The sequence below is a fragment of the Camelina sativa genome, chromosome 17, assembly GCF_000633955.1.
Source record: "Camelina sativa cultivar DH55 chromosome 17, Cs, whole genome shotgun sequence".
In the NCBI taxonomy this organism is placed as follows: Eukaryota; Viridiplantae; Streptophyta; class Magnoliopsida; order Brassicales; family Brassicaceae; genus Camelina; species Camelina sativa.
This window is the reverse complement of record NC_025701.1, coordinates 10,729,863-10,753,878: the sequence shown is the minus strand read 5'-3', so window position 1 is coordinate 10,753,878 and position 24,016 is coordinate 10,729,863. Positions and strand designations below refer to the sequence as shown.

At 34.6% G+C, this 24,016-nt stretch overlaps 7 protein-coding genes across 9 annotated transcripts; 4 read left to right on the top strand and 3 right to left on the bottom strand.

The window, feature by feature from the left end:
- LOC104756598 (transcription factor bHLH94) lies at positions 680 to 3,226 on the top strand. 2 transcript variants are annotated; one of them, XM_010479206.2, is made up of 3 exons: positions 680 to 1,445; positions 2,006 to 2,404; positions 3,018 to 3,226. In XM_010479206.2, the coding sequence occupies exons 1-3, from the start codon at positions 1,008 to 1,010 to the stop codon at positions 3,102 to 3,104; spliced, it is 924 nt and encodes a 307-aa protein (XP_010477508.1). In that variant the 5' UTR covers positions 680 to 1,007; the 3' UTR covers positions 3,105 to 3,226. The 2 variants fall into 2 exon arrangements, with proteins under 2 accessions (XP_010477508.1, XP_019095002.1); XM_019239457.1 differs by lacking the exon at positions 3,018 to 3,226 and having other exon boundaries at positions 2,006 to 2,754.
- Positions 6,933 to 8,034, top strand: LOC104756597 (blue copper protein). The gene is made up of 2 exons (XM_010479205.2): positions 6,933 to 7,181; positions 7,493 to 8,034. The coding sequence occupies exons 1-2, from the start codon at positions 7,028 to 7,030 to the stop codon at positions 7,879 to 7,881; spliced, it is 543 nt and encodes a 180-aa protein (XP_010477507.1). The 5' UTR covers positions 6,933 to 7,027; the 3' UTR covers positions 7,882 to 8,034.
- On the top strand, positions 8,739 to 9,388 carry LOC104756596. Its single transcript, XM_010479204.2, has one exon. The coding sequence runs from the start codon at positions 8,894 to 8,896 to the stop codon at positions 9,338 to 9,340; it is 447 nt and encodes a 148-aa protein (XP_010477506.1). The 5' UTR covers positions 8,739 to 8,893; the 3' UTR covers positions 9,341 to 9,388.
- Positions 11,727 to 15,871, top strand: LOC104756595 (uncharacterized protein At1g04910). The gene is made up of 12 exons (XM_010479203.1): positions 11,727 to 12,087; positions 12,209 to 12,313; positions 12,437 to 12,535; positions 12,881 to 12,980; positions 13,093 to 13,160; positions 13,258 to 13,346; positions 14,204 to 14,513; positions 14,602 to 14,735; positions 14,821 to 15,034; positions 15,117 to 15,301; positions 15,381 to 15,476; positions 15,547 to 15,871. The coding sequence occupies exons 1-12, from the start codon at positions 11,926 to 11,928 to the stop codon at positions 15,671 to 15,673; spliced, it is 1,689 nt and encodes a 562-aa protein (XP_010477505.1). The 5' UTR covers positions 11,727 to 11,925; the 3' UTR covers positions 15,674 to 15,871.
- On the bottom strand, positions 16,051 to 17,983 carry LOC104756594 (cytochrome c oxidase subunit 6b-1). Its single transcript, XM_010479202.1, has 5 exons — positions 17,784 to 17,983; positions 16,979 to 17,302; positions 16,799 to 16,881; positions 16,614 to 16,695; positions 16,051 to 16,399 (listed from the first exon to the last, which is right to left on the bottom strand). The coding sequence occupies exons 1-5, from the start codon at positions 17,814 to 17,816 to the stop codon at positions 16,346 to 16,348; spliced, it is 576 nt and encodes a 191-aa protein (XP_010477504.1). The 5' UTR covers positions 17,817 to 17,983; the 3' UTR covers positions 16,051 to 16,345.
- Positions 18,068 to 20,550, bottom strand: LOC104756593 (alcohol dehydrogenase-like 2). Its single transcript, XM_010479201.2, has 9 exons — positions 20,193 to 20,550; positions 20,056 to 20,102; positions 19,639 to 19,967; positions 19,393 to 19,475; positions 19,200 to 19,275; positions 18,982 to 19,046; positions 18,782 to 18,877; positions 18,542 to 18,703; positions 18,068 to 18,425 (listed from the first exon to the last, which is right to left on the bottom strand). Exons 1-9 carry the CDS (start codon positions 20,382 to 20,384, stop codon positions 18,309 to 18,311), a joined length of 1,167 nt encoding a protein of 388 aa, XP_010477503.1. The 5' UTR covers positions 20,385 to 20,550; the 3' UTR covers positions 18,068 to 18,308.
- LOC104756592 (alcohol dehydrogenase-like 1) lies at positions 20,944 to 23,718 on the bottom strand. 2 transcript variants are annotated; one of them, XM_010479200.2, is made up of 9 exons: positions 23,427 to 23,718; positions 23,290 to 23,336; positions 22,882 to 23,210; positions 22,621 to 22,703; positions 22,358 to 22,433; positions 21,882 to 21,946; positions 21,688 to 21,783; positions 21,396 to 21,557; positions 20,944 to 21,220 (listed from the first exon to the last, which is right to left on the bottom strand). In XM_010479200.2, the coding sequence occupies exons 1-9, from the start codon at positions 23,616 to 23,618 to the stop codon at positions 21,104 to 21,106; spliced, it is 1,167 nt and encodes a 388-aa protein (XP_010477502.1). In that variant the 5' UTR covers positions 23,619 to 23,718; the 3' UTR covers positions 20,944 to 21,103. The 2 variants fall into 2 exon arrangements, with proteins under 2 accessions (XP_010477502.1, XP_019094256.1); XM_019238711.1 differs by lacking the exon at positions 20,944 to 21,220 and having other exon boundaries at positions 21,398 to 21,557; positions 21,688 to 21,764.

Genomic DNA, 24,016 nt, shown 5'->3' with positions numbered 1-24,016 from the left:
TTCCGTTTTTTTTTTTCTTTTCCTTTTATCATTTAGCTAACCACTATCACCAAAATTTTTAATGCAAAAAGAATTAGTAGAATTGCACGTCTTGATTCTTTTTGGAGAAATCGTTAATCCGCAACATGACATATTACACTAACGAACTGATATGTTTTTTTAATTGATGTTGTGCCATATTTAAAGGCGTCACTATTAGGAAAAATTGGAAAAGATTTGAACTGGTTATGATGACCACCAGCACCAGTTTACTTGCACTCGCATGCACGTCGATAAAAATCACTTCCCACTATATCAGCTTTTACCATTTCTTAATAAATTATTTATTTTTATTTTATTGTAAATGAAGAAAGAGTTAAAAATCTACTAATTGGTTTAGGAATAGTTCCACAAAAATAACATTTTATTAATATAATTACAATATAATCAAACTTAGTTTTTTTATAATAACACAATTCATGATTTTTTTTTTAACGTCTAACTTAAACTTAAGTTTGAAGAAGTTATATATTTCCATATTGGGATTGTTACAATTGTACTCTTTGGGAGCTTTAATTTTGGGTCAACTGTTCTGAGCTTCTAAAAAATATAAAACAATTAGCCTTATAGCTTCACAAAGCTTCTCTGAAGAGTCCCCCCATCATATTTCCTCTTTCACTCTCCTATCTTTGTTTTTTGTTTTTTGTTAAAGATTCACTCTCCTATTCTTCCTCCATGCCGGTGAGTTTTTGAGAGTTTAATATTTTGTCGAATGAATTTTAAAAGAATCTTCATATAATTAATACCAAGGTTAGTTTCCTTTAGTGGGCTTAACCCTTTTTGCCTTTATTTTTCCCTCGAGACAAAAAGGAGAGCGACAAACACTTCCTGTCTCAAATTTTGTTTTCTCTCCTTCTCTCTTTCTCTCTCGATTTCTCAAATCCCCCTTTTTTTTTTTGACGGTCTCAAATCAGTTTTTTTTCTTCCATATTTTTGAATATATCTTTTCATCAGTCTCCGGCTTCAAAATGCCCTTGGCGGCTATGCTATACCCGCAAGATCCATTTGGATACCTCTCCAACTGCAAAGATTTTATGTTTCACGACTTGTACTCTCAAGAAGAAGTAGTAGCTCAAGATACGAAACACAACATTGATAAGTCATGTCACGAACAGAGCTTTGTGGAACACGGTAAAGAGGAAGATCGTCAATGGCGAGACTGTCATCAGCACCCTTTATTAATCCCTTCATTGGTAGAAGAGCTTGGTCTTCCCGCCAATGATGTGGAGAATCATCCTCCTCTGCAGCAGCGGAGGAAGAGGAGGAGAACAAGAAACAGCAAGAACAAAGAAGAGATCGAAAACCAGAGAATGACTCATATCGCCGTCGAGAGAAATCGTCGGAAACAGATGAACGAGTACCTCGCCGTGCTCCGTTCTCTAATGCCGTCGTCGTACGCTCAAAGGGTAAGTTACTAATTCAGTCTTTAATTCCTCATGTGCATGCTATATTATATATATATATATCATTTAGTCACGATCTTTTTCTTAAGTAATTGATATTTCAAATGTTTGTGTCTTTGTTTTACTTCATTGGCCTAGAGTCCTATAGTACACAGTTTTGCGTGTTTCAGGCTTCTTTAAACTTAATAAACTAAAATTCATTCTTTAGATATACTAACAAAACGGAATACCATGAGGATGATTGAAAATATATTGATGTTTTTATACAACTCATCAACAAGAAAATCCACCGTAAACTTATATGCAAGAGGTGATGCGTTTATATATTACATACTAAACTTTTCTGCAACATATCTTAAATATTTTAATATAAATAATTCTGTGACACCAAAAACTAGAATCAATATGATTAAGAATATTGGGATGTTTTAATACAATTTCTTAATAAACTTGTATGCAACTAGCGTGATACGTGTGTATACGTACATATCAAGAGATTTTTTTTAATCTTTTATAAACTACACACATATGTATCTGATTTGAGCGGGTTTTTGGTGGTAAAGGGAGATCAGGCGTCGATAGTAGGAGGAGCTATAAACTACGTGAAAGAGCTAGAGCATATCTTACAATCTATGGGGCCTAAGAGAACCACGACCACCTCCACGACCCATGATGTAGAAGGAGCCAAGACTAGCACTAGCTCGTTGGCGGATCCCTTCTCAGATTTCTTCAGCTTCCCTCAATTTTCTACAAAGTCATCAGAAGTACCGGAAAGCTCATCTTCATCGGCGGAGATAGAGGTGACGGTGGCTGAAAGCCACGCGAACATCAAGATATTGGCGAAGAAGAAACCAAGGCAGCTTATCAAACTCGTAGCTTCTTTACAAAGCTTAAGGCTCACTCTTCTTCATCTTAATGTCACCACTCACCAGAACTCCATTCTCTACTCCATCAGCGTCAAGGTACGTACATTTTCAACTTCTCATCATTACTTTGTTTGCTTTTGGGGTAATCATGAGATTAAAGTGATTAATGACTGTGTGGTGCATATGGTTTCACTTTGTTGATTTAGTTTTTTGTCTCTTATTGTTGGGGGAAAAAATTTGGATTAGTACTAGTTGTGGTTGTGTCTGGGCTTTTAAAAGGTTGCTAATAAAAATTAAAATCATTCTCTTTGTTTTTGCTTACTTCGTTTGGGTACTTAGGGCATGGGGCCTCAATAGTTGTGGGTCAAACTCGTAATCATCATTTTATTTTAGACACAAAAATTGCGTATCTTAATGGTACCTGTAAGATTCAGGGGACCAACCTAAAAAAACAAAATATCAATATGCGTGTATCTGTCGTATACGTGGTGTTGTATACTACTGTGGATATATGTTTGGTGGTCATAGAATTGTCGATGAAATATGTACGGACAACGAAGTGAGGCTACCACTTGTTCAGGAGATATTCATAAGCCCAATTTTAAGCAAATTGATATTTTGTAATGAAATTATTTTTGTCCCAGTCTCAACCTTTTTTTAAGAATCTTTATATATAGCTATATTTCATAAGAATAAATGGTTGGTTCAGGTTGAAGAAGGAAGCCAACTGAATACCGTGGACGACATTGCAACAGCTTTAAATCAAACAATAAGGAGGATTCAAGAAGAGTCATAATTCAGCAAATAGATTAATTAATTTTTATGTTTTTTAAAAAATAATTAAAATAAATTTTCTAATTTGTGTATTTTTTTTCGTCACTGTTTCTCTTTATGTAAGTTGCATTTTTGTCTCCGTAATGAATCAACTGTTATTAATATCTGGAAAAAACAATAAACTTGGATGGAAAAAAAAAAAGAGGGTTAAGTCGGTAAGTAGGTGACATTGGGCGCTAATAGCTGTATTCTACGCCAAATGTACTTCACAATGTTCTTTGCTCTTTAGGGTTGTGTGTGTAATGATCTATATATATCGAAAGTATAATGATTAATTTATGGATCTATTTCCAAAAGGAATTCGTCTTTTTCTAGAACTTTTAAAGTTTGTGGGTTCCTTTAACCCTTTAATCACTAAAATTTTTTGAATGAGAACAAATTATTTATCTAGAAACCCGAAAAAAAAAGTTACTATGTGTTGTTTGGTTTTTTTTTTTTTTTTGACAACATTTAAGTTATTTGTGTTGATATATATATATATAGGTTGCATCTTTATAGAAAAAAACATTTAGCCGACCATAACACACATGTATAACTAACTATTCGTGGAAAAATCAAAACCATATTCACCTCGAGATATGAACCATATGATGGACATTGGACAACTTAGAAACCCACTAAAACCCTGCAAAACTCAAAGTAGTATCTTCAATATACATGGTTTGTATAGTTCAAAGTTAAAACCTTAGATCTAAAGTGGATAATCATCCTCATTAAACAACCAGTTCGCTTTATCTACTATGTAATTATCCAACATAAACGACATAGCTAAGCTAATTAGAAGATGAGACCTAAGAATATGATACCAAACAAATTCCAAAGAAAATACCAAAAGTTAAGTTTCTTATAGACGTTAAAGATAAAACTAAAAGAAAAGGAAATTAATTTGATCCTTCCAAAACAAACTAATTATTAATCAAAATTGAAAAATAGTTACAACAGGACTTCACTAACAATCATGTCTTCCGCCCGTATTATTATTATTATTATATAGAGTAAAAATAAATATAATTTCTACATAATATGTATGTCATGTAAAACAAAAGGGTAAAAAAAAAGAGAAAAGAAAAAAAAAACGTAATCTTTTGTGAAGTTAATTTGGAACGCAAAATCAGCGGTACGTGGGATTCATGGTTGAAGAGAGATGATGATCATTGTCTTATCATGAAGACCCATCAAAAGAAATGAAGACTCAATAGATAAAAAGGAAAAGAAAAACGAAAGTAGAACTACATATTATTAGAAGAAAAGAAAATAAAGGTAGAAAAGTAAAGCCTATAATGAATTTTGTTTTTGACCTAGCCTATAGATACAATTCAAACATCTTATGTGTGAAAAGCTTTTCACTATATCTGAATAAGAAAACACCTCAAATATAGCCGACTGTTCTCTTCAGCAGCTTTTTATGTTTTGAGCTTAGATTCACACTATCTTGCAGCTTTCTCTTCATCTTTTTGTTAAAGGTATTTAGATTTTCTTTTGTTTATTGTATTTTAGCTGTATTCATCCACTATCTCTTAACACAAAATGGGCATGTAAAAAGTCCATAAAATCATAATATGGACAAATTTTCAGATGTCGAAAGTATTTAAATTTGAGAAATTCAATTCTAGCTGATTGCATTAGTCTTTTAAGGAAAAGTAATGGTGAAGAGAAATTTCGAAATCTATTATATATAATAATAAAAGCTTGGGAAGAAAAATAATAGGAAGTTAATTGGAAATCAACATATACATCATACATACAGATACAGTATATGGTTTCTTTGGTATCTTCTCAATGCGTTGCGTCATGATTGGCTAAAATGGGTCCATTGTCTTGGCCTTTTAGGAAGTGAGTTAGTTGGTTAGTGTATTGGGCTATCTGGATCCATCCATAATATATATACACATCATCAGTTGTGGTGTCTCGATCATATGAGACTAATTACCACATATAGACCTTTTGATTAGCTTAGATTGTAGGTTGAGTAAGCCTGAAGCATGCATGTCTCTTCAATAATTTTTGTTTCCAAAACATTCCTTATCAGTGAATCATGCATTTGTTAGTTTAATCAAATAAAAATTTGTTGTATATGTCACCAAAAAACCATAGTCTAGCAAATAATGATTGGGCACTATACAATACATAGAGAGCTAATTCGCCTGGCTGATTGTTTGGAACGGAAGTTCCACCTGCTTTTTGATGTAGTCCATACATATAATCATTGTGAGCTGTGACGATAGCCCATGACTTCTCCTTTATGATCTACCAATTTTTTTCGTTTTTTTTTCCTTTCCTATTAAACCGAACGTATAAACTAAGAAAAAAAAAGAATTGTCTTAAGAGTTTGACTACTTAATTTAATGGAATTCTGAATTTTTTTAGTATATTAATATGCTATACAAATTTCAAAAATACCTTCATATGTCCTACGATTCTATTGTTGATATTATCCATTTATCCGCTTTGGGTTCAACTGGTACAATCTTTACGGATTTTTTATTGGACTTATTCCCAAAAGACTTCATTCTAGTTGGGTTGGTCTTACTTATATATTAGAAACTTCTTTTTTAGGTGTTCTCCTTGCGAGGTATTCTTGAGGTATCCTTCCTATGGTGTCACATTGAGGAGCTTCTCCCACACCGACTATTAGCTCATACCCACTTCTTTAAATCCACAACCTAGGGTATGATTAGCCCTGGGCATTCGGATACTCGGGTCGGGTTCGGGTTTTTCAGGTAGAGGAGTACAGGACCCATTAGGGTAAACAGAAAATATTGGTTCGGGTTCGGTTCGGGTCTTACCGGGTTCGGGTCGGTTCGGATCTAAAATTTCAGAACCTACAAATACCCGAAAAAATCGGATATCATTCGGGTTCTGGTATTTTGTACCCGATTACCCGAAATTTAACCCAAAAACCTGAATTTTACCTGATTACCCGGAAAATATTAAAATAAATTTTTTAAAATTATTTTTAAAAAATTGATTGGTTAATTTAAAAAAATTTATAGCTAAACATTTCAATATAATTTTGGTTATTTTGAGTATTTTCATTATTTTGCTCTAAGAAAAAATAATATTTTTGAATTTTATATTTTAACTTTGAATAACTATGTTATAATATATATATATATAACTAATATTCTCTATATATGATTTTATTTCGGGTATGTCAGATACCCATTCGGTTTTCGGTTCGGTTCCGGGTTCGGTTCCGGTTCTTCGGGTTTAGAAGATTAGGACTCAATAGGCTATTCTACCGGTTCTGGGTTCGGGTTCGGGTCCATATTTTCGGGTCGGTTTCGGTTCGGGTTTTTGGGTCCGGTTTTTTTGCCCAGGCCTAAGTATGATACCTATTGTTGGGCTTTCTAAGCCTAAATCAAGTCTTCATTAGTATGATATTGTTGGACTTTATAAATGTAGTATGTTTTCTTCAATTATATTTTATCTTCATTTCTAATCTATCAACTAAAAAAAAAAAATCATATTTTCAAAAATTTTTAAGAACTATTCACATATAAGGAACACCTGAAATTGTTTTTAAAATCTCTGATGCCATTTCCGATTATTTTTAAGTTAAAACCAATTTGGATATCAACTGACCTGATCATATGTTCGTATAGATTTGTATTTGGGCGTTGGTTAAAGTGTGTGTAAATTATGGTCGACATAAAAGTTCTATGACGTAATAATGTAATATATATATTATATAAATATTAAGTCACATACACGAAGAAAAAGGTTTTTCGAGAATCTGGAAGTTCAAACCTTAATCATGAGTTCAATCCCTTTATAAGTCGACTAAATTAACTCCAACATAACATACATCCAACTAAACATGTATAAGTCCCAAGAAATTGTCATAAAATAGTATTCTCTTATTAACAAAGGGTAGAAAACAATATGAGCACACTTCTTGGTTGCCTTGCGCTCCTAGGCCTGTTCTTTAATATGGTGGCACCTGCCTCATCCGCCACTCTTACCGTGAATTGGTCCCTTGGCACTGACTATACTCCTCTCACCACCGGAAAGAGCTTCGCTGTCGGCGATACCATCGGTGATTCATCATCTCTTAACTCTCTCGAGAATTATATAATATATATGACTTTTTTTTTTTCTGAACAAAAATATGACTCATATATAATTACCACTTCTACGTACACATATTTATTTAGTTGCAACAAAATGAAAGGCCAAGATAAAACCCTAATCCAGCCTAATATTAATGACATGATAAAATGATCTTGATGACATTATATTTTGCGTAGAATGATGATTGACATTATTGTTTGCTTAGAATGATTATGTGAAACGAAAAATCTAATCAAAACGGTAGCATTAATATTGTTACATAATGGTATTACTCAGTGTTTACCTACGGTGCGGGTCACACTGTGGATGAAGTGAGCGAGAATGACTACAAGAGTTGCACTTTAGGGAACTCCATTACATCTGACAGCAGTGGAACCACGACCATATCTCTCACGACCACTGGTCCTCGCTACTTCATATGTGGAATCCCCGGCCATTGCGCGGGCGGTATGAAGCTAGCAATCACTGTGGCATCGACCACGTCAAACGGTGTAGGCGGTGGCACCACCACACCAACCCCCACACCAACCTCTTTCACCGGAGGTGGTGGTTACAACCCCACGACTACTCAGGCTATTCCTTGTGCAGGTTGGGCCGTGTCCTCCCCATTAGGGGCTTTGGTTGCAACTTGGGCCGTTGTTTTTTATGCTTTGGCTTTGCCTTAAATAGTTGAAAGTGAAACTCTGTTGCATGTGTATGTATGTTAGTTATCTTTCAAACAAACAAAAACCATACGAAAATTTGAACCAAGCAAAATGAACGATTGACATGTGTCCGTATGAGGAGAGTAATAGAGTATGATACGCGTTGTATGAGGAGAGTAATAGAGTATGATACGCGTAAAGCATCACATATTCACATCTACCGTCTGGTACCAAATTCTCGGAGCCCACAAGGTCTCTCGCACATCTAAGCCGTCCATTTTAATGAAACATTATAACCACTCCAGATCTATCCTCGAACCGACGTAACAACAGACTAATATTGTTTGTTTTTACCAAAGAGATGTGTGGTGATCAATTGGCGGAGATTTCGAGTGGTATATAATATATTGATTATTTTATTAATACACTATAAGTTTGGATCGGAGTTCAAATCTGATTTGAGGATATCAACCAAGAGTTTATTTTGGCAAACGTATACGTGTTAAACTGTATTAAAAAAAATCTCAATTCTTTGAATACCGAACTTATTTGGAATTCGATTCATTATAACAAAAAGAAAATTTGTTTTTTTAACGTTATCAAGCTAATAACAAGCACACTGTACTGTGTGTCTATCTACGTATATGATTGATCATTTGATCTCATCTGAGAACATAAATATTATGTACTTTTTGTCGATATTATATTTTGATAACCACTTTGGTCGACATTTTGTAAGAGTGACCTAACATTTTCATTTTCTTTCCATTTAGTTGTATTTTTTTCCATAACTACGTTACGTCGAATGAATATTTTATATATGAAAATAAAATATCATAAATATGAATCGGCGTGGCCACTTATTATTTTTGTTTTGGCTTTTAGGAAAAAAATAGGTAAAGAAATATCTCGGAAACACCAAATAAAGATCATAACCAGCGAAGCAAGCACCTATAAATGAACACAACAAACACACACGAAACGGCAAGAAGAAAGAAAAAAAAACACAAATCAGGTCACCACAACTTCAACAATGGCAAACGCTTTCCTCATCAGTAGCAGAAACAGAAGATCAATGCGAACAACAACAGACTCAAAACCAAAGAATCATACGGTGAAGCAGAGATCAGACTCATCTTCAGACTACGTTTACTCATGCAAGAAACATTCGAAGCACAGACAACCTCCTGGAATCTGTTCCCTTTGTCTCCACGAAAGTCTCTCCAAGTTGTCTAGCGATTTCCATGACTATAGTTCAAGCATGAGCGCATCTTCTTTGACTAAGACTGTGTCGTCTTGCTCCTCTGCTTCTTCAGACTCAGAATCAGATTATTCTTCGACGGTTATCTCTTCTTATTACTCTTCTGTCTCTTCTTGTCGATCTCCTTTGCAAAATAGATATAGTGAGATCGTTGTTAATAAGAAGAAGAAGAAGAAGCCTGTCAAGAAACAAAGCTTCCTCTCTAGATTATTTCTGTAATTATTTACCACATTTTTGGTTTAATATATCAATTTGTTCTTCGCTGTTTCTTCACCCCTAAAATGCAGAGTGAAAAATCTTGACAAAAAAAGAATACAGAGTAAAAGGTAATCACATTAGAAAATAATCACAATTCACAAGATGATCTAAACAAGTTACGATTGTTTTAAAAAGTTTATTAACATACTCCTACTAGAAAGATTTTAATCAAATCTCTTTAATTTCACCGGAGAATGAAATTTATTTACGGTGTCTTTTCGTAATTTGATACGAATAAAATGTAAGAACTAAGAAAAAAAAACAGAGAATGCAGACGATGGCTGTGATTGGTTAGCACATGACACATCTGGCAGATACAATTAATGTACGGTTAGAGGACAAAGACGTGTCGTGCTTCATTCATTCAGGTTTGGTATTACAGCTGGTCTAATTTTAATAAGTAGCTTACCATAATATTTACATTAATGCAATTATATTACTTTAAACGGTACTAATTGCATTAGTATAATCCGCACAAGCGACAAGCGGAACCATGTAACTTTTTTTTTTCATATTTGTAGTATCCAAGAAACCTAATAAAGTATTTGTAATTTACTTGGAACTTGGAACGCTTGATCACAATTCACTAACCTTACCTTAAAACCTGCTTGTTACGTTGACCATGGGATGCTATTAATAATAAGTACTGCTTTAATGTTTTAAATTAATAATGCAACAAGAGATTTGATTCATGCATTGTGGTGGCTAAATGTTAAAAGACCGAGTTAGTGGGTTGTACACAGACGTACAACTGAAGTGGCCAGTTCAATGTCTCTGAGCAAGTGATCTGATGACTCAGCCACACTTTCCACGAACGTACATTCTCTCTTTCTCTGACTGTTTGTTCTCATCCACGTGACGTTTTATATGATTCTTCTAGTTCTCTCCGTAGTCCGTACCATGTCGATACAAAATGGACCTTATTGGCTATTTTGTAAGTAATGTAACGCATGTTTTGTTTTGTTGATATTTCTTGCACATCGTCAATTTTTAAAACATGACATTGTTCATGAGATTTTACCTAGTTGATGATTTTATATGTTATTGTTATCATTATCGATTTCTTAACATATAATATACCAATATTATCAATAATATATGATTTCATATATGTCTGGCACAACGGTCGAAGACCATATTGTTTTTGAACTTTTACATTGGATTCGAATGACATGAAGAATAAACTACACTAGGTTATTCAACTTTTGTCAATCCTAGCGAATATCCAATTTATTTTGAAAACAAGTTAAAAGAAAAAAAAAAAAACATGAACCCATAGATATTGGGAACTTCCCGGAAGATATGGGTAGATCTCCCATCGTGGGAGTATGAATGTGGTCTTATGTGACCCAAAATATCTCCGGGAAAATATGAAAACCCACGGGAGACCTTTTATCCCATATGAAAATAATGAACTTGTTCACAGATATTCAAGAAGAATGAGTGAACAAAATTATTTTCATAGCCTAGCATCTTCTTCCATCATGTTCATCTTTATTTCTCTAATTCCTATAATGCTTGCAAATTTATACCCAAATCATTTTTAGCGGATTTATAGCTTGCCTTAAAAGTGAATTAGCTATCATTCGAATTTCATGGATTAATGTAGCTAATAAGTTTCATTCCAATTGCTGACATAAACAGCACTCAGTTTCAAAAATAAGGGAATTGCGGAATCACTTTAAAAAAAAAAAAACGTAAAGTTCTTGATTAATAATGTTTGATGGTGAAAGGATAATAAAATCATGCTTTAAAAACATGAAAAAGTTGGAAAAAAAAAGTGCTATATGAGTCATCACTTAGTATACAAATATTTGTATCAGGAAAAATTTCATAAAAATACACTAAATTATTTGTTATAGATAATATAGTTGGTATATCTTTATGGAATTTTCTCTTTGTATTATATCATTATATATAATTCTATAAATCCAGTGTATTCTAAAAATAAAATAATTGAGTATACAGACAGATTAATCCGTTGAAATTGCTATCGTCACTATTTTAAACTTTAGTTAACATGTTATTTGATTTGTCTCAGTAAAATACAATTCTGGAATCACTCTTACAATATATATAATATCTATTACGTGTATTTAGGATCCAATGCTTAGTGTTACTGAGATGGATCCACGATGTGGATTAAATCTTGTTGATCGCAATTAATTGAGATTCGTAGGTTACGACTTTGTCCCCATTGACAAAATTAGAAATCGTCTCCACGGCAGAATAACAAATAACGTTTCCTTCTCTAGGATCAGGTCAAACGTCACGTGACCCTTCTCAACTCTTAAAATAGAACACAAAAGAACCAACCAAAATTTGAAAAATAAAAGATCGTCGAGTTTTGTGCATTAGACCACTCTTACTTTCCTTTTTCGGCTAATACATCTCTCTCTCTACTTCCACAAATAGAAAGTTCATTCACTCACAAAACCAAACAAAACAAAAACAGATGAAGATCAAGATCCGTTTTCTTCTTGAATCTTTTCTTTGAAGACGGGTTTGTTTTCTTGAATGTTGTCGTCTGGATCGTTCTCAGAGAAATGCGACGCCGGAGGAAGACGGTTGTGGTGGCGGTTGTGATACGGAGGGTGCTAATATGCGCTATCTGCGCAATGACGTTACTTGGCTTTCTCACCGTACACTATTACGTTGCTCCTTTGAATAGACTCCCAAGGCTCCACCTTAGTCACCACAACACTCGCGTCCGTAACCAAAACCAGCTTTATTTTATCTTGGTCGTCGTCGTTGTTTTGGGGTACATTAGTGTTATTAACTCTGTTTCTGAGATTGGATAGTTTCTTGATTTGATTCTTTGTTTAACAGCGAGGAGATGTCAACGATTACAACAAATCTATAACAGAACAGAGCTTAACGAGGAACCTATCTCATCTTGAATCGAATGAAGAAACTCTTATCACCAAACCAAAGGTTCAATTTTTACGCTGTTTCTTGAGATTTTCTTGTTTGGAGATAGTAAAGTAAGTTTTGAACTTTGGCTATCAGTATGGTTTCATTTTATAACGTATGGCTGATTCTTATTTCAAAATTCAGAACAATGAGGTTCAGTATCAGAGTTTAACATCAGAACACATCAACAACACCGAGCTAGTTCCTCCTCTTATCTTGACAAGCCCTTCTTCTTATTCCAAGGTTTGAATTTTTTTTTTCACATTTTGATTCTTGGTGCAACTTATCGAATGCCTAAAATTAGTTGCTTGTAAGTAAATCATCAGTAACTGTTTAGTAGTAACTGAGAAAAGTAAAATATCTTGTGATGATGGGACTGTTTCTTGACAAAGAGTAGAACCAGAGAAGACAATGCCTATAAATATATATATACAAATGTTTTAGGCGTAGAGCACGTTTCCAGAGTGAATACTATGTTTGGTGATTGCAAGGATGTGCTAACGTAAGAACACTAGAAGAAAAATTTCGATTGCTTTGAATAGAAGGATCATGCCTCTTTCGTGTTTTTCACTCATTTAGATTTGACAGTTGAACATTACAAGCGAGATACCGGATTTCGAAAAGCTTTGGAAACCTCCACACAACCGCAATTTTGTCCCTTGTGTCAACACCACTCCTCGTTACACATGTGAGCAAAATTAAGAAAAAAAATGTCTGGTTTGGTTTCTTTTTGTAGCCCAAATCAAAGTCTTGTGTGTTGTCAGTTGACTCATGATACTCTGGTTTATCTGATTCTTCAGCTCCATTGGAATCTAGAGGCTATCTTCTTGTTCACACGAATGGCGGTCTTAACCAGATGCGTGCTGGGGTAAGTATGTAGTAGTACTACTCTTTATGTTTCTATGCACTCCTAAGTATGAAATACTTGTGGTTACATCATTCTTCTTCCATTGCTAAATTAACAGATATGTGACATGGTAGCTATAGCCCGTATTATAAATGCCACACTTGTAGTCCCAGAGCTCGATAAACGATCTTTCTGGCAGGATACTAGGTGAGCTCTATGTTTCTACTTCTTCTTGTCTTACCATTTTCTCTGGATCCTGTTTTTACCTGTTTTTGTTTTACTTTGTGGATTGGTCCGAATCAAAATAGCAAATTCTCGGATGTCTTTGATGAAAATCACTTCATCAATGCTCTATCTAAAGATGTAAAAGTCATCAAGAAGCTTCCAAAAGGTATTGATGGACTCACAAAAGTGGTTAAGCATTTCAAAAGCTATTCAGGATTGAGTTACTATCAAAAAGAGATAGCTAGCATGTGGGGTGAATACAAGGTGATCCGAGCCGCTAAATCCGATTCTCGTCTAGCAAACNAAAGCTTTGGAAACCTCCACACAACCGCAATTTTGTCCCTTGTGTCAACACCACTCCTCGTTACACATGTGAGCAAAATTAAGAAAAAAAATGTCTGGTTTGGTTTCTTTTTGTAGCCCAAATCAAAGTCTTGTGTGTTGTCAGTTGACTCATGATACTCTGGTTTATCTGATTCTTCAGCTCCATTGGAATCTAGAGGCTATCTTCTTGTTCACACGAATGGCGGTCTTAACCAGATGCGTGCTGGGGTAAGTATGTAGTAGTACTACTCTTTATGTTTCTATGCACTCCTAAGTATGAAATACTTGTGGTTACATCATTCTTCTTCCATTGCTAAATTAACAGATATGTGACATGGTAGCTATAGCCCGTATTATAAATGCCACACTTGTAGTCCCAGAGCTCGATAAACGATCTTTCTGGCAGGATACTAGGTGAGCTCTATGTTTCTACTTCTTCTTGTCTTACCATTTTCTCTGGATCCTGTTTTTACCTGTTTTTGTTTTACTTTGTGGATTGGTCCGAATCAAAATAGCAAATTCTCGGATGTCTTTGATGAAAATCACTTCATCAATGCTCTATCTAAAGATGTAAAAGTCATCAAGAAGCTTCCAAAAGGTATTGATGGACTCACAAAAGTGGTTAAGCATTTCAAAAGCTATTCAGGATTGAGTTACTATCAAAAAGAGATAGCTAGCATGTGGGGTGAATACAAGGTGATCCGAGCCGCTAAATCCGATTCTCGTCTAGCAAACAACAATCTACCTCCAGATATTCAGAAGCTCCGTTGCCGTTCTTGCTACGAGGCTCTACGTTTCTCTACTAAAATCAAATCAATGGGACAAGTAAAACTGTTGATTTACCTATAACCATCTCATATGTCTTACATTTGACGTTTGTAACTAAACATTTTTTTAATGATAAATGTTGCAGCTTTTGGTTGATAGGATGAGGTCTTATGGTCTATACATCGCGTTGCATTTGAGATTTGAGAAAGATATGTTAGCTTTCAGTGGCTGCAACCACGGTTTATCCACTCGTGAAGCTGCTGAGCTTAGGAAAATAAGGTTAACCAAAACAAACTCTACTTTTCTTTTCTGTGATTTGCTGGCGGGTTGCTATATTTGAATAATAATAAGATTACGTGTTTAGGAAGAATACAGCGTATTGGAAAGTGAAAGACATTGATGGAAGAGTACAAAGGCTCAAAGGGCATTGCCCATTGACTCCAAAAGAAGTTGGAATTTTCCTAACAGCTCTTGGATATTCATCAAACACTCCGATATATATAGCTGCTGGTGAGATTTACGGTGGTGAGTCTCGGTTAGCTGATTTACGGTCTCGTTTCTCCATGTTAATGAGTAAGGTATAGTTACAATCAAGCTCTTTGGTTATAATGATTAGTAAGAGATAAAGAGACTGAGACTCTTTTATTTTGGTAATGATAGGAAAAATTGGCAACAAGAGAAGAGCTTAAGCCTTTTATGAACCACTCAACTCAAATGGCTGCACTTGACTACATTGTTTCCGTCGAAAGCGATGTTTTTGTTCCGTCGTATAGCGGAAACATGGCGAGAGCTGTTGAAGGGCATCGCCGGTATCTTGGTCACAGGAAAACTATCTCTCCGGACAGGTGAAAATAAAGTTTTGTTTTGGTTTTTAAGTCATGGAATTTTGGTTGCTTACATTTTGTTGATATTTTGTGAGTCCAGGAAAGGTATTGTGAGGTTGATAGACAAAATTGGAAAGGGAGCTGAAAAAGATAACCTCAAAGTGTTTGAACAAATTATAGAAATTCACAAAACTCGGTACGCCAAGACCAAACCTTTTATATCTTGTTCTTATAATAGTGACTCTAATTGTTGTGGTAAAATACAGACAAGGATCACCGAGGAGGCGAAAAGGGCCAGTTTCGGGAACAAAGGGTTTGGAGAGACACCGTTCTGAGGAATCTTTCTATGAAAATCCATTACCGGATTGTCTCTGCCAGAGAAACCGCAGTTAAACGAGATTAATGGACATGACGCTAGCATTTTTCATGCATTTTATCATTGGTGACAAAGTTTCATATTCTGATAGTTTAATAGGAATACTATATATAGGTTATAGCATTATAGTGAATTAGCTACGTCTGGTTGATGAACTACCTGTGATGTGATCTAACAGTTTGGTGATTAGTGATATACAGAAACCAATTTTTTTTTTTGAAAACGTGAAAACATGATTTCGTTAAATACTTTAATCTATTAAATTCTATGATCAAACAGTTTGGTGATTTGAGATTCTATGATAATACTTAGCTTTTAATATCCAACAATCAATATGTCTTCCAATGTTTTCTTATGATTGGAATGATAATGACAAAATATTATATATGCAACCTTAGAGAAACAGAAGACAAATGTCTCCGGCACTAAGAATTGAATTGAAGCTTGCTATGAGAAAGCATAATCAGGAAGAACAACATAACAGAATCAGATGATCCTCAAAAACTCATATATAAGAGAAAAATTTGAGATTATAAAGTTTTGTTAAATTCTCACATTTTATGATGATGTGAAACCAGAAGTGCTGGTTTTGTAAAATCTTATTAAGCTCTGCAGTGTAACTTGGAGACATCATGAAGGTAACAGCAAAGAGGAATGATGGCATATGTTTCTTCTTCAAAAGACTTGTCTTAAAGAGGACCAGGGAATGTTCCATTCTCTCTTTGCTCGTTCCACCTATCAACCTGCAAACACACAGAAAGATATATTTTGCAATATTAAGAAGCAGTAAGGCGAAAAACATCCCAAAACAGTGAATCAGAAGTAAGTTCATGACAATTTGTAATCTCATAACAGTGAAGCCGTCTATCTAAAGGTCATTTTGTAACTAATCAGCATTGTCTAAAAGTCATTGGAACTACTGAAAGAGTGAAGAAAGCTAATGGAAGGTATGTATACCCATTCGCTGGGGCAAAGAGATCGATAAAACTTTGCAAACTTATCGCATTCTGGAGCCTCATCACCCTTAGCAGCTACACATCTGGAGATTAGTAAAAACAATCAGAAGAGTTAGACATGGGGAGAAGGATAAAAAATTTAAGAAAACAAGGAGTAACCATAGCAGAACATTTGAGTTTGTTTACCTGTGATATTCAATGTAACGAGTGAAACAATGCCTAGTTTGGTTTGTTGTCGGGAAACGGAAATCAGCAGGAGCTGTCTCAAGCTGTAAAAAAACGAGACAACTTAATCAGTAAATACTCACAAAGCGAGAACGAAGAGCAAGCGCATCAAAAGCAAGCATCTTTTTTTGTAATATATACCTTGATCTCATCAGGAGTTTCCTCAGCAACTTCTTCACTAGTGTTTTCGTCATTACTTTCTTCAGCAACAGCAGGAGTCTCCTCAGCATTGTCTTCCGTTGCAGCAGGAGGAGCCTCAGAAGTCACTTCGGTTGAAGCAGGAGAAGATTCAACATTCTCTTCAACCGCAGAAACGGCTTCCTCAACAGGGGATTCTTCTTCCTTAGCTTGTTCTGTGGTAACCTCTTCAACTTGTGTAGTAGTAACTTCTGGTGTCACCTCTTTCACTTCCACAGGCTTGGCACTAGTAGTATCTTGCTTCACATCTTTCTCCAAATGATATTGCTGTTACATAAATCACAAACCGTTTCCAGGTTTCAGACCAAATGAAATACCAACACAACCGATGCTAAATCACTTAACACGATCATTCTATTAGCTTCTTAAATGTGATTTTACAATGAACAAAAAAAAAAAAAATTGGATTTTTTTTCTTTGTTCAAAGCTCATCTAAAAAAAACTAAACATGTTGACTTCTTCAAAGCAATAGACTTTTGTAACTCGATAACCCTAATACGTATTGAAGAGAGAAAGAAACTTAATTTAAGCTCGTTCTGAGATGATGAAATCAAAAATCGAATTGAATTCAGATCTAACAAAGTCAAATTCAAAAAACGAAAGGATCATAAAGGAATCAGCTCATTCTTCTTCACTAGATCGAACAATATATATAGAGATCTACAGATGAAATAGTGAGGATCGGGGAGATTACAGAACAGAGAGCAAATGAGAAATGAGGTTTAAAGATTTGATGAAGAATAATAACCTCGGAGAGAGATGGAGTTTGAGCAGTAGCCATTGAAGATGTGTGGTTCAAAGAAACTAGGAGATTCTTCACTGGAGAGCGACGAGGATCGGAGAAGACAAAGAATCTTTTTGATGATAATACAATGAACCCAACAAAACACTCTTTGAGAGATTTGTTAGGTTTAAGCTTTCTTCTCTCTAGGATCTATCTATCTGGCTATGTCCTTTTTACCGACAAAAACGACTGTGTTTTGTTTTGATTTGGGCCTGTTTTACAGAGTTCATTAAGCCCAATATACTCTCAGAATCAAAATGTTACTTCTCTCTTTATTATGTCTTGTAGTTACAGTAATGAGTGGAGAGGAGAATTTTGGAGAATGTACAAACGAATCACATAATTCACACCGTAAGCAAATCCTCAACAAAGGAAATTACATTATTTCGAAATATCTTTTAATCCGTCGATTTGCAATTTTTATTCTTCTTTGTTACCATCCATGTTTTTGTAAATGTAGGAATCAGAAGAATTTTGATAAAAAAAAAATTATGTATCCATCCATAAAATGCAACGGATAGTGTTTCCTTCCGCCAATAAATCGAAAGCTTTGTTAATTTCCTCAAACTTTAATTCGTGTGTAATTAGACCGTCCAAATTTAGCTCCTGCATGATTTTTTTTATTATTAAAAGAATATATTATAAACTCCACATGTGTATAACGTAAATTGCAACTAAATTACTTTTTTGTGTAACCATAAATAAATGAATGCTTATAGTACCTTTTTTAAATAACGATCCACCAGAATGGGAATATCAAGTTTGGGTTTCAGACCGCCAAATAATGTTCCGCATATAGTTCTGCCTCTAAGAAGATCATAACTACCCAAGCTTATTGGCATAGCCTTTTGTTCCATCCCCAATACTACCGTTTTACCCGATCCCTGAAAATAAAAATTTATTAATAATTAGGAAACTTGATTTTGGTTTATCCATGTAATGATGCTAATTAGAAAGCGTACCGGTCGAGTGCTATTGAAAGCCTCCTCCATCAAGGAAGCTAAACCAATGCATTCAAAACTGTAGTCAACTCCTCCTTCTGTCATATCGTTGATCACCTTTTTCATAATTATACAATAGAATAATTATATTTCTTTCTGCATGTTGCGAATCATATAAGTTAGCAAACTTTGTATAAAATAAGTGTAAATGATCAACACACTTGGCTAGTTTTCTTCTCTCCACACAAAGCAGGGTTGACGAAATCCGTGATCCCGAATTTTTTACCTACTCCAACATGGCAACATTCCAAAAATAAAATGATATATAACAAACAAAGCTTGTACAACATGTAGGGTATATAATATGACATATTCAGTATCAGAAGTGCGTATACATTTATTTAACAAAATGTACAAAAACAAAAAAGACCAACCTAACCTATTTCAAATTTGTCGGGATTGAGATCCACACCGATGACCTTTGCAGCCCCGCGGAGCCTGGCGCCTTCGGCAACCTGTTTACCAAATCATTTTTATTTTTTTTGAATTATTATCTCTTAAATTATATGACTAATGACTATGATTTACAATAAACTACTTAACAAAAAATCATTAGACATATGTAAATGTACCGCAAGTCCAACAGCACCAAGGCCAAAGATAGCGACAGTGGAACCTTCCTCCACATCAGCTACTTTCCATACAGCTCCAACTCCTACAGCCCATATTATTATCAAACTTCTAAGTTCTAACAAAGTGTAATAATTATTTTATTCCACCCCTTCATTTCTACTTAAGTTAATGTTTTAGCCTCGAATAAAAAATTTTAAACTAATCAAAATCAACCCTACACGAATATGAAAATCAAGATAATTAACCTGTGGAAACACAACAGCCGAGCAAGGCCGCTTTGTGAACGGGAATCTCCGGGGAGATTTTAACGAGATGTGCTATATCTACGACGGTGTATTCAGTAAAACTCGAGACAAAAAAGAAATGGTAAATATCTTCTCCCGAAGAGTCTTTGAATCTAGAACTCATTCCGTATCGTCTAGTGTTTGATAAGAAATCGTTGGTAAAACTTTTGCACCAGTTGCTCTTTGGAGATTTGCAGTCTTTGCATTCTTCACATTGAGGGTGAAACACTGGCAAAACGACGTCACCTTCTTTGAATCCGTCCACGTTTTCTCCAATACTCTCGACCACACTGGATAACAAAGTAATTAGGCAGATTCTTGAAGATCAAGATTAGTTAAAAACTGAAATGAAAGAAGAGTATGTATATGAATGTTCACCCCACTGCTTCGTGTCCTAGAATCCTAGGAAACCTAGCAAGCGGTCCCTAGATAAAGCTCAAAAAGGATTAGTTAAAATCGAGTTTTGAAGGATAAATTATGCGTTGACTTTGCGATATAATGTAAAAAAAATTTACATTGTCTAGTTTCGAGAAAGTAAGATCGGTGTGACATAGAGAAGTGCATAAGATCTTAATCCTAACTTCATAAGCTCTTGGTGGATCAACTTGGATCTCTTCCATCACCAATGGTTCTCCTGCTTTTCGTAAGATTGCTGCTTTGCATCGGATCGGCTTTCCTTGGGTGCTGGAGAATGAAGCCTTTTCCATGGTGAATTATGGATTATGATGGAGTGATCTCTGAGAGAGAGAGAGAGAGAGTCACCTGTTTCTTCTTATATTGTCTCTGCAAAAAGATTCCCTAGATTTGTTTCTTCTAATAAATCACTTTAGTTGAATAATTAAGCACGTCTCTAATCTAATATTCACCCAACCATTAATTATGTCTCTTATAATGAGAAAAGGAAGGGGACCTTAAAATTTCGAGCTTGGTGGATATAGTACAAAGCTAAAAGCCACCTAATAGATATTAAACTCAAATCAGCATCAAATTTTTAATTAAATTTTACGTTTGTCACAATTAGATGTGAAAAAAACTTTTACTTACACATGTTGGTATACGTCTACTATATAAAAGAAAAGAGAGACCGTTTTATTACTAGAGCTGACAGCAAATGTTTTATATAAATGCTTTGAAGCGATTAAATGCATATGTATCAGAGATTTGGATTTTGAAGTGATAATATTTGTACAAAGTACTATTTGTAACCATCTAATGCTTGTCACCATCAGAAAACACAACTTTAAGGGGTTTGGACTGCCAAAGATATAATGCGAAAGATAAGTTTGTGGCTCTAGTTGATAGACAAAAATTGCAAGGTAACAACAAGAACAAAACATATTTTATTGGACGACAAAAGGAAGATAATGCATACAAGATCGACAAAAAGATTTTAAACAGTAAAATGTAAAGATGGATAAGGAAATAATCACTTATCCATCCATAGAATGCATCGGAGAGACTTTCCTTCCTTCAATAAATCGAAAGCCTTGTTGATTTCTTGAAATTTCAGTTCGTGCGTGATAAAACTATCCAGATTGAGCTCCTACAATTTGTTAAAAAAATAAAATTAATCTCATGAAAACATAGTATATAGGAATAAAAACAAAACATAATACAGGTGGACTTTTCTCCAAAAAAAAAAAAAATATATATATATATATATATACAGGTGGACAAAAAATGTAATCACATAACTTTATATATAAATTTATAATCACCTTTTTTAAGTAGTGATCCAAGAGAATATGAATATCAAGTTTAGCTTTCAGACCACCAAACAAGCTTCCGCAAATACTTCTGCCAGTAAGAAGATCAAAACTACCTAAACTAATTGGCGCTGCATGCTTCTCCATCCCCAACATTATCGTTTTTCCTGATCCCTGTATTATTTATATACAATTATTTGTTAACTGTGAAAAATACTGTAAATTGTAAAAACCGATTTTGTTAAACCATTGTAATGATGATGTTGAACCGACTAGAATTTGGTATGATCTGGTTTAAGCGTACCGGGCGGGTGCTGTTGAAAGCCTCAGTAAGTAAAGATGCTACGCCAACGCATTCGAAACTATAGTCAACTCCTCCTCCTGTCATTTTTTTAATCACCTTTTTTCATAATTATCCAACAAAAAGATTAGTTCTGTTTTTTATTAATTTGTGTAAATAAATTAATTAATTACTCCGACGGTTATTAGCTAGCATACCTCACTAATCTTCTTTTCTCCGCACAAGGTAGGATTGACGAAATCCGTAAGACCAAATTTTTTACCTGCTCAATGTAAATAAATATACTTTTATATATGATGAATTAATTTACTCCCTTTGATAGAAATTAAACCTACTGTTAAGTGATAATTTACATTAATCAAAGTAACAATATGATTTATTTTTCAAAAACTTTAAATCATAAATGACATAAACATAAACAATTAGATACGTGAAAGTTGAAACTAATATGTTTAGTGTGAATTTTGTGGAAATGCTATGCATGTTAACACATTGCTGAGGAACCATTACGCATAACATCATTAACTTACAGTCTACTACACTAAAAATACCATCATCGCCAATGCGGTAAGCAACATAAGCCCAAAAAAACAAAATCATGTAAGCAACATAAGCCCAAGAAAACAAAAGCATATACTACTTGAAATATATATAACACAACTTTTAACTTTACCTAGCTCGAATTTATCAGAATTGGTATCTACTCCGATGATCTTTGCGGCCCTACGTAGTCTGGCTCCTTCTGCAACCTTGTACCAACTCATTTAAATTATTATTATAACAAATAACTACAAGAAAAAATTTGATTAAATAAACAATTGTTAAAAGTACTTTTGTTTTCCTTTATACAAGAAAAAGTAGTGTTATAATTGAAGCCGACACAAATCCAATAAAAAAAAGGTAGTATTATATAATTGGAGAGGAATGATTGATTACTGCAAGTCCAACAGCACCAAGGCCAAACACTGCAACAGTGGAGCCTTCGTCCACATTAGCCACCTTCCAAGCTCCTCCAATTCCTACTCCACGTGACAATTGACATAGCCATCAGTTCAGTGCATGTCAATTTTCGTACTTTTCCCATAAATAACAATTCCAACCCTAATTTCTACTTCTTTCTATGTTTTCACCCCGGATATAACTAATTTATCTATACCAACCCTAGGAGAAGAATAGATAAAGAATGAACTGAGATACCTGTTGAGACACCACAGCTGAGCAAAGCCGCTTTATTAACGGGGATTTCAGGAGATATTTTGACAAGATGTGCGATATCAACGACGGTGTATTCAGAAAAACTTGAGACAAAGAAAAAATGGTGAATAACTTCTCCCGAAGAGTCTTTGAATCTAGAACTCATTCCATATCTTCTTGTGTTTGATACGAAATCGTCGCAATATCTCTCACACCAGTTGGTTTTCGAAGACTTGCAGTCTCTGCAATCTTCACAGAAAGGTAGGAACACTGGCAAAACGACGTCGCCTTGTTTGAATCCATCTACGTTTTCTCCAATGCTCTCGACCACACTGAAGTAACAAGTAATTAGGTAGATTCTTGAAGATCAAGAGTGTAAAATTGAAACTAAAGAAGTATATGAAGATTCACCCGACTGCTTCGTGACCTAGAATCCTAGGAAATCTTGAAAGCGGTCCCTGGAAAAGTCAAGAAAAAAAAAAGATTAGTGAAATCAAGATTTTGAATAATAGATTCTATGTTGACTTTGTGATATAGTGTGAACTTACAAAGTCCAGTTTCCAGAAAGTAAGATCAGTGTGACACAGAGAAGTGCATAGAATCTTAATCCTAACTTCGTAAGCTTGAGGTGGATCCACGTAGATGTCTTCTATTACCAATGCTTCTCCTGCGTTTCTACATATTGCTGCTTTGCATTTAATTGGTTTTGCTTTGTTGCTAGAGGAAAATGTCTTGTCCATGGTTATGATGAGATCGATAGATGCACAATAGCTGAGTGGACGAGAGAGAGGAAGAGAATTCGAGTCTCTTGTTCGTAGCTTATCCTTTAAAAATAGATATTACGCTTTATATATTGAGTATTTAGTTCAATGACACATATAACTATAGAGTGACACGGACACATCGAGTTGGACGTGTGCTCACTCAATAATGTGCATGCAATACTATTCGTTCATTACTTATAAGATTTGGAGGTTTTCCTCAAAAGAAAATCTTATAATAAGAGAAGGTTTTTTTTAACTTTTACTCATATTGTGATATTTGGCATTTTCTTTTACGGACACCTGTCATCTTTTATTTCTATTTTATTATTTAACAAATTTATATCATTTTCAATTCCAAATAGTCATAGTTCTCT

Excerpts from the sequence above, each read along its gene's own strand:
- LOC104756598 (XM_019239457.1), top strand. The coding sequence starts at position 1,008 with ATGCCCTTGGCGGCTATGCTATACCCGCAAGATCCATTTGGATACCTC. Across the intron at positions 1,446-2,005 it reads CGTCGTCGTACGCTCAAAGG|GGAGATCAGGCGTCGATAGT; the intron begins GTAAGTTACTAA and ends TTGGTGGTAAAG.
- LOC104756597 (XM_010479205.2), top strand. The coding sequence starts at position 7,028 with ATGAGCACACTTCTTGGTTGCCTTGCGCTCCTAGGCCTGTTCTTTAAT. Across the intron at positions 7,182-7,492 it reads CGCTGTCGGCGATACCATCG|TGTTTACCTACGGTGCGGGT; the intron begins GTGATTCATCAT and ends GGTATTACTCAG.
- LOC104756596 (XM_010479204.2), top strand. The coding sequence starts at position 8,894 with ATGGCAAACGCTTTCCTCATCAGTAGCAGAAACAGAAGATCAATGCGA.
- LOC104756595 (XM_010479203.1), top strand. The coding sequence starts at position 11,926 with ATGCGACGCCGGAGGAAGACGGTTGTGGTGGCGGTTGTGATACGGAGG. Across the intron at positions 13,347-14,203 it reads TCTTTCTGGCAGGATACTAG|CAAATTCTCGGATGTCTTTG; the intron begins GTGAGCTCTATG and ends GAATCAAAATAG. Across the intron at positions 15,302-15,380 it reads AAAACTATCTCTCCGGACAG|GAAAGGTATTGTGAGGTTGA; the intron begins GTGAAAATAAAG and ends TTGTGAGTCCAG.
- LOC104756594 (XM_010479202.1), bottom strand. The coding sequence starts at position 17,816 with ATGGCTACTGCTCAAACTCCATCTCTCTCCGAG. Across the intron at positions 16,882-16,978 it reads AAACTCCTGATGAGATCAAG|CTTGAGACAGCTCCTGCTGA; the intron begins GTATATATTACA and ends GTTTTTTTACAG. Across the intron at positions 16,400-16,613 it reads CTCTTTGCCCCAGCGAATGG|GTTGATAGGTGGAACGAGCA; the intron begins GTATACATACCT and ends GTGTGTTTGCAG.
- LOC104756593 (XM_010479201.2), bottom strand. The coding sequence starts at position 20,384 with ATGGAAAAGGCTTCATTCTCCAGCACCCAAGGAAAGCCGATCCGATGC. Across the intron at positions 20,103-20,192 it reads CTTTCTCGAAACTAGACAAT|GGACCGCTTGCTAGGTTTCC; the intron begins GTAAATTTTTTT and ends AGCTTTATCTAG. Across the intron at positions 19,968-20,055 it reads CTAGGACACGAAGCAGTGGG|TGTGGTCGAGAGTATTGGAG; the intron begins GTGAACATTCAT and ends TTTGTTATCCAG.
- LOC104756592 (XM_010479200.2), bottom strand. The coding sequence starts at position 23,618 with ATGGACAAGACATTTTCCTCTAGCAACAAAGCAAAACCAATTAAATGC. Across the intron at positions 23,337-23,426 it reads CTTTCTGGAAACTGGACTTT|GGACCGCTTTCAAGATTTCC; the intron begins GTAAGTTCACAC and ends TGACTTTTCCAG. Across the intron at positions 22,434-22,620 it reads TTGGTGCTGTTGGACTTGCA|GTTGCAGAAGGAGCCAGACT; the intron begins GTAATCAATCAT and ends AGTTGGTACAAG.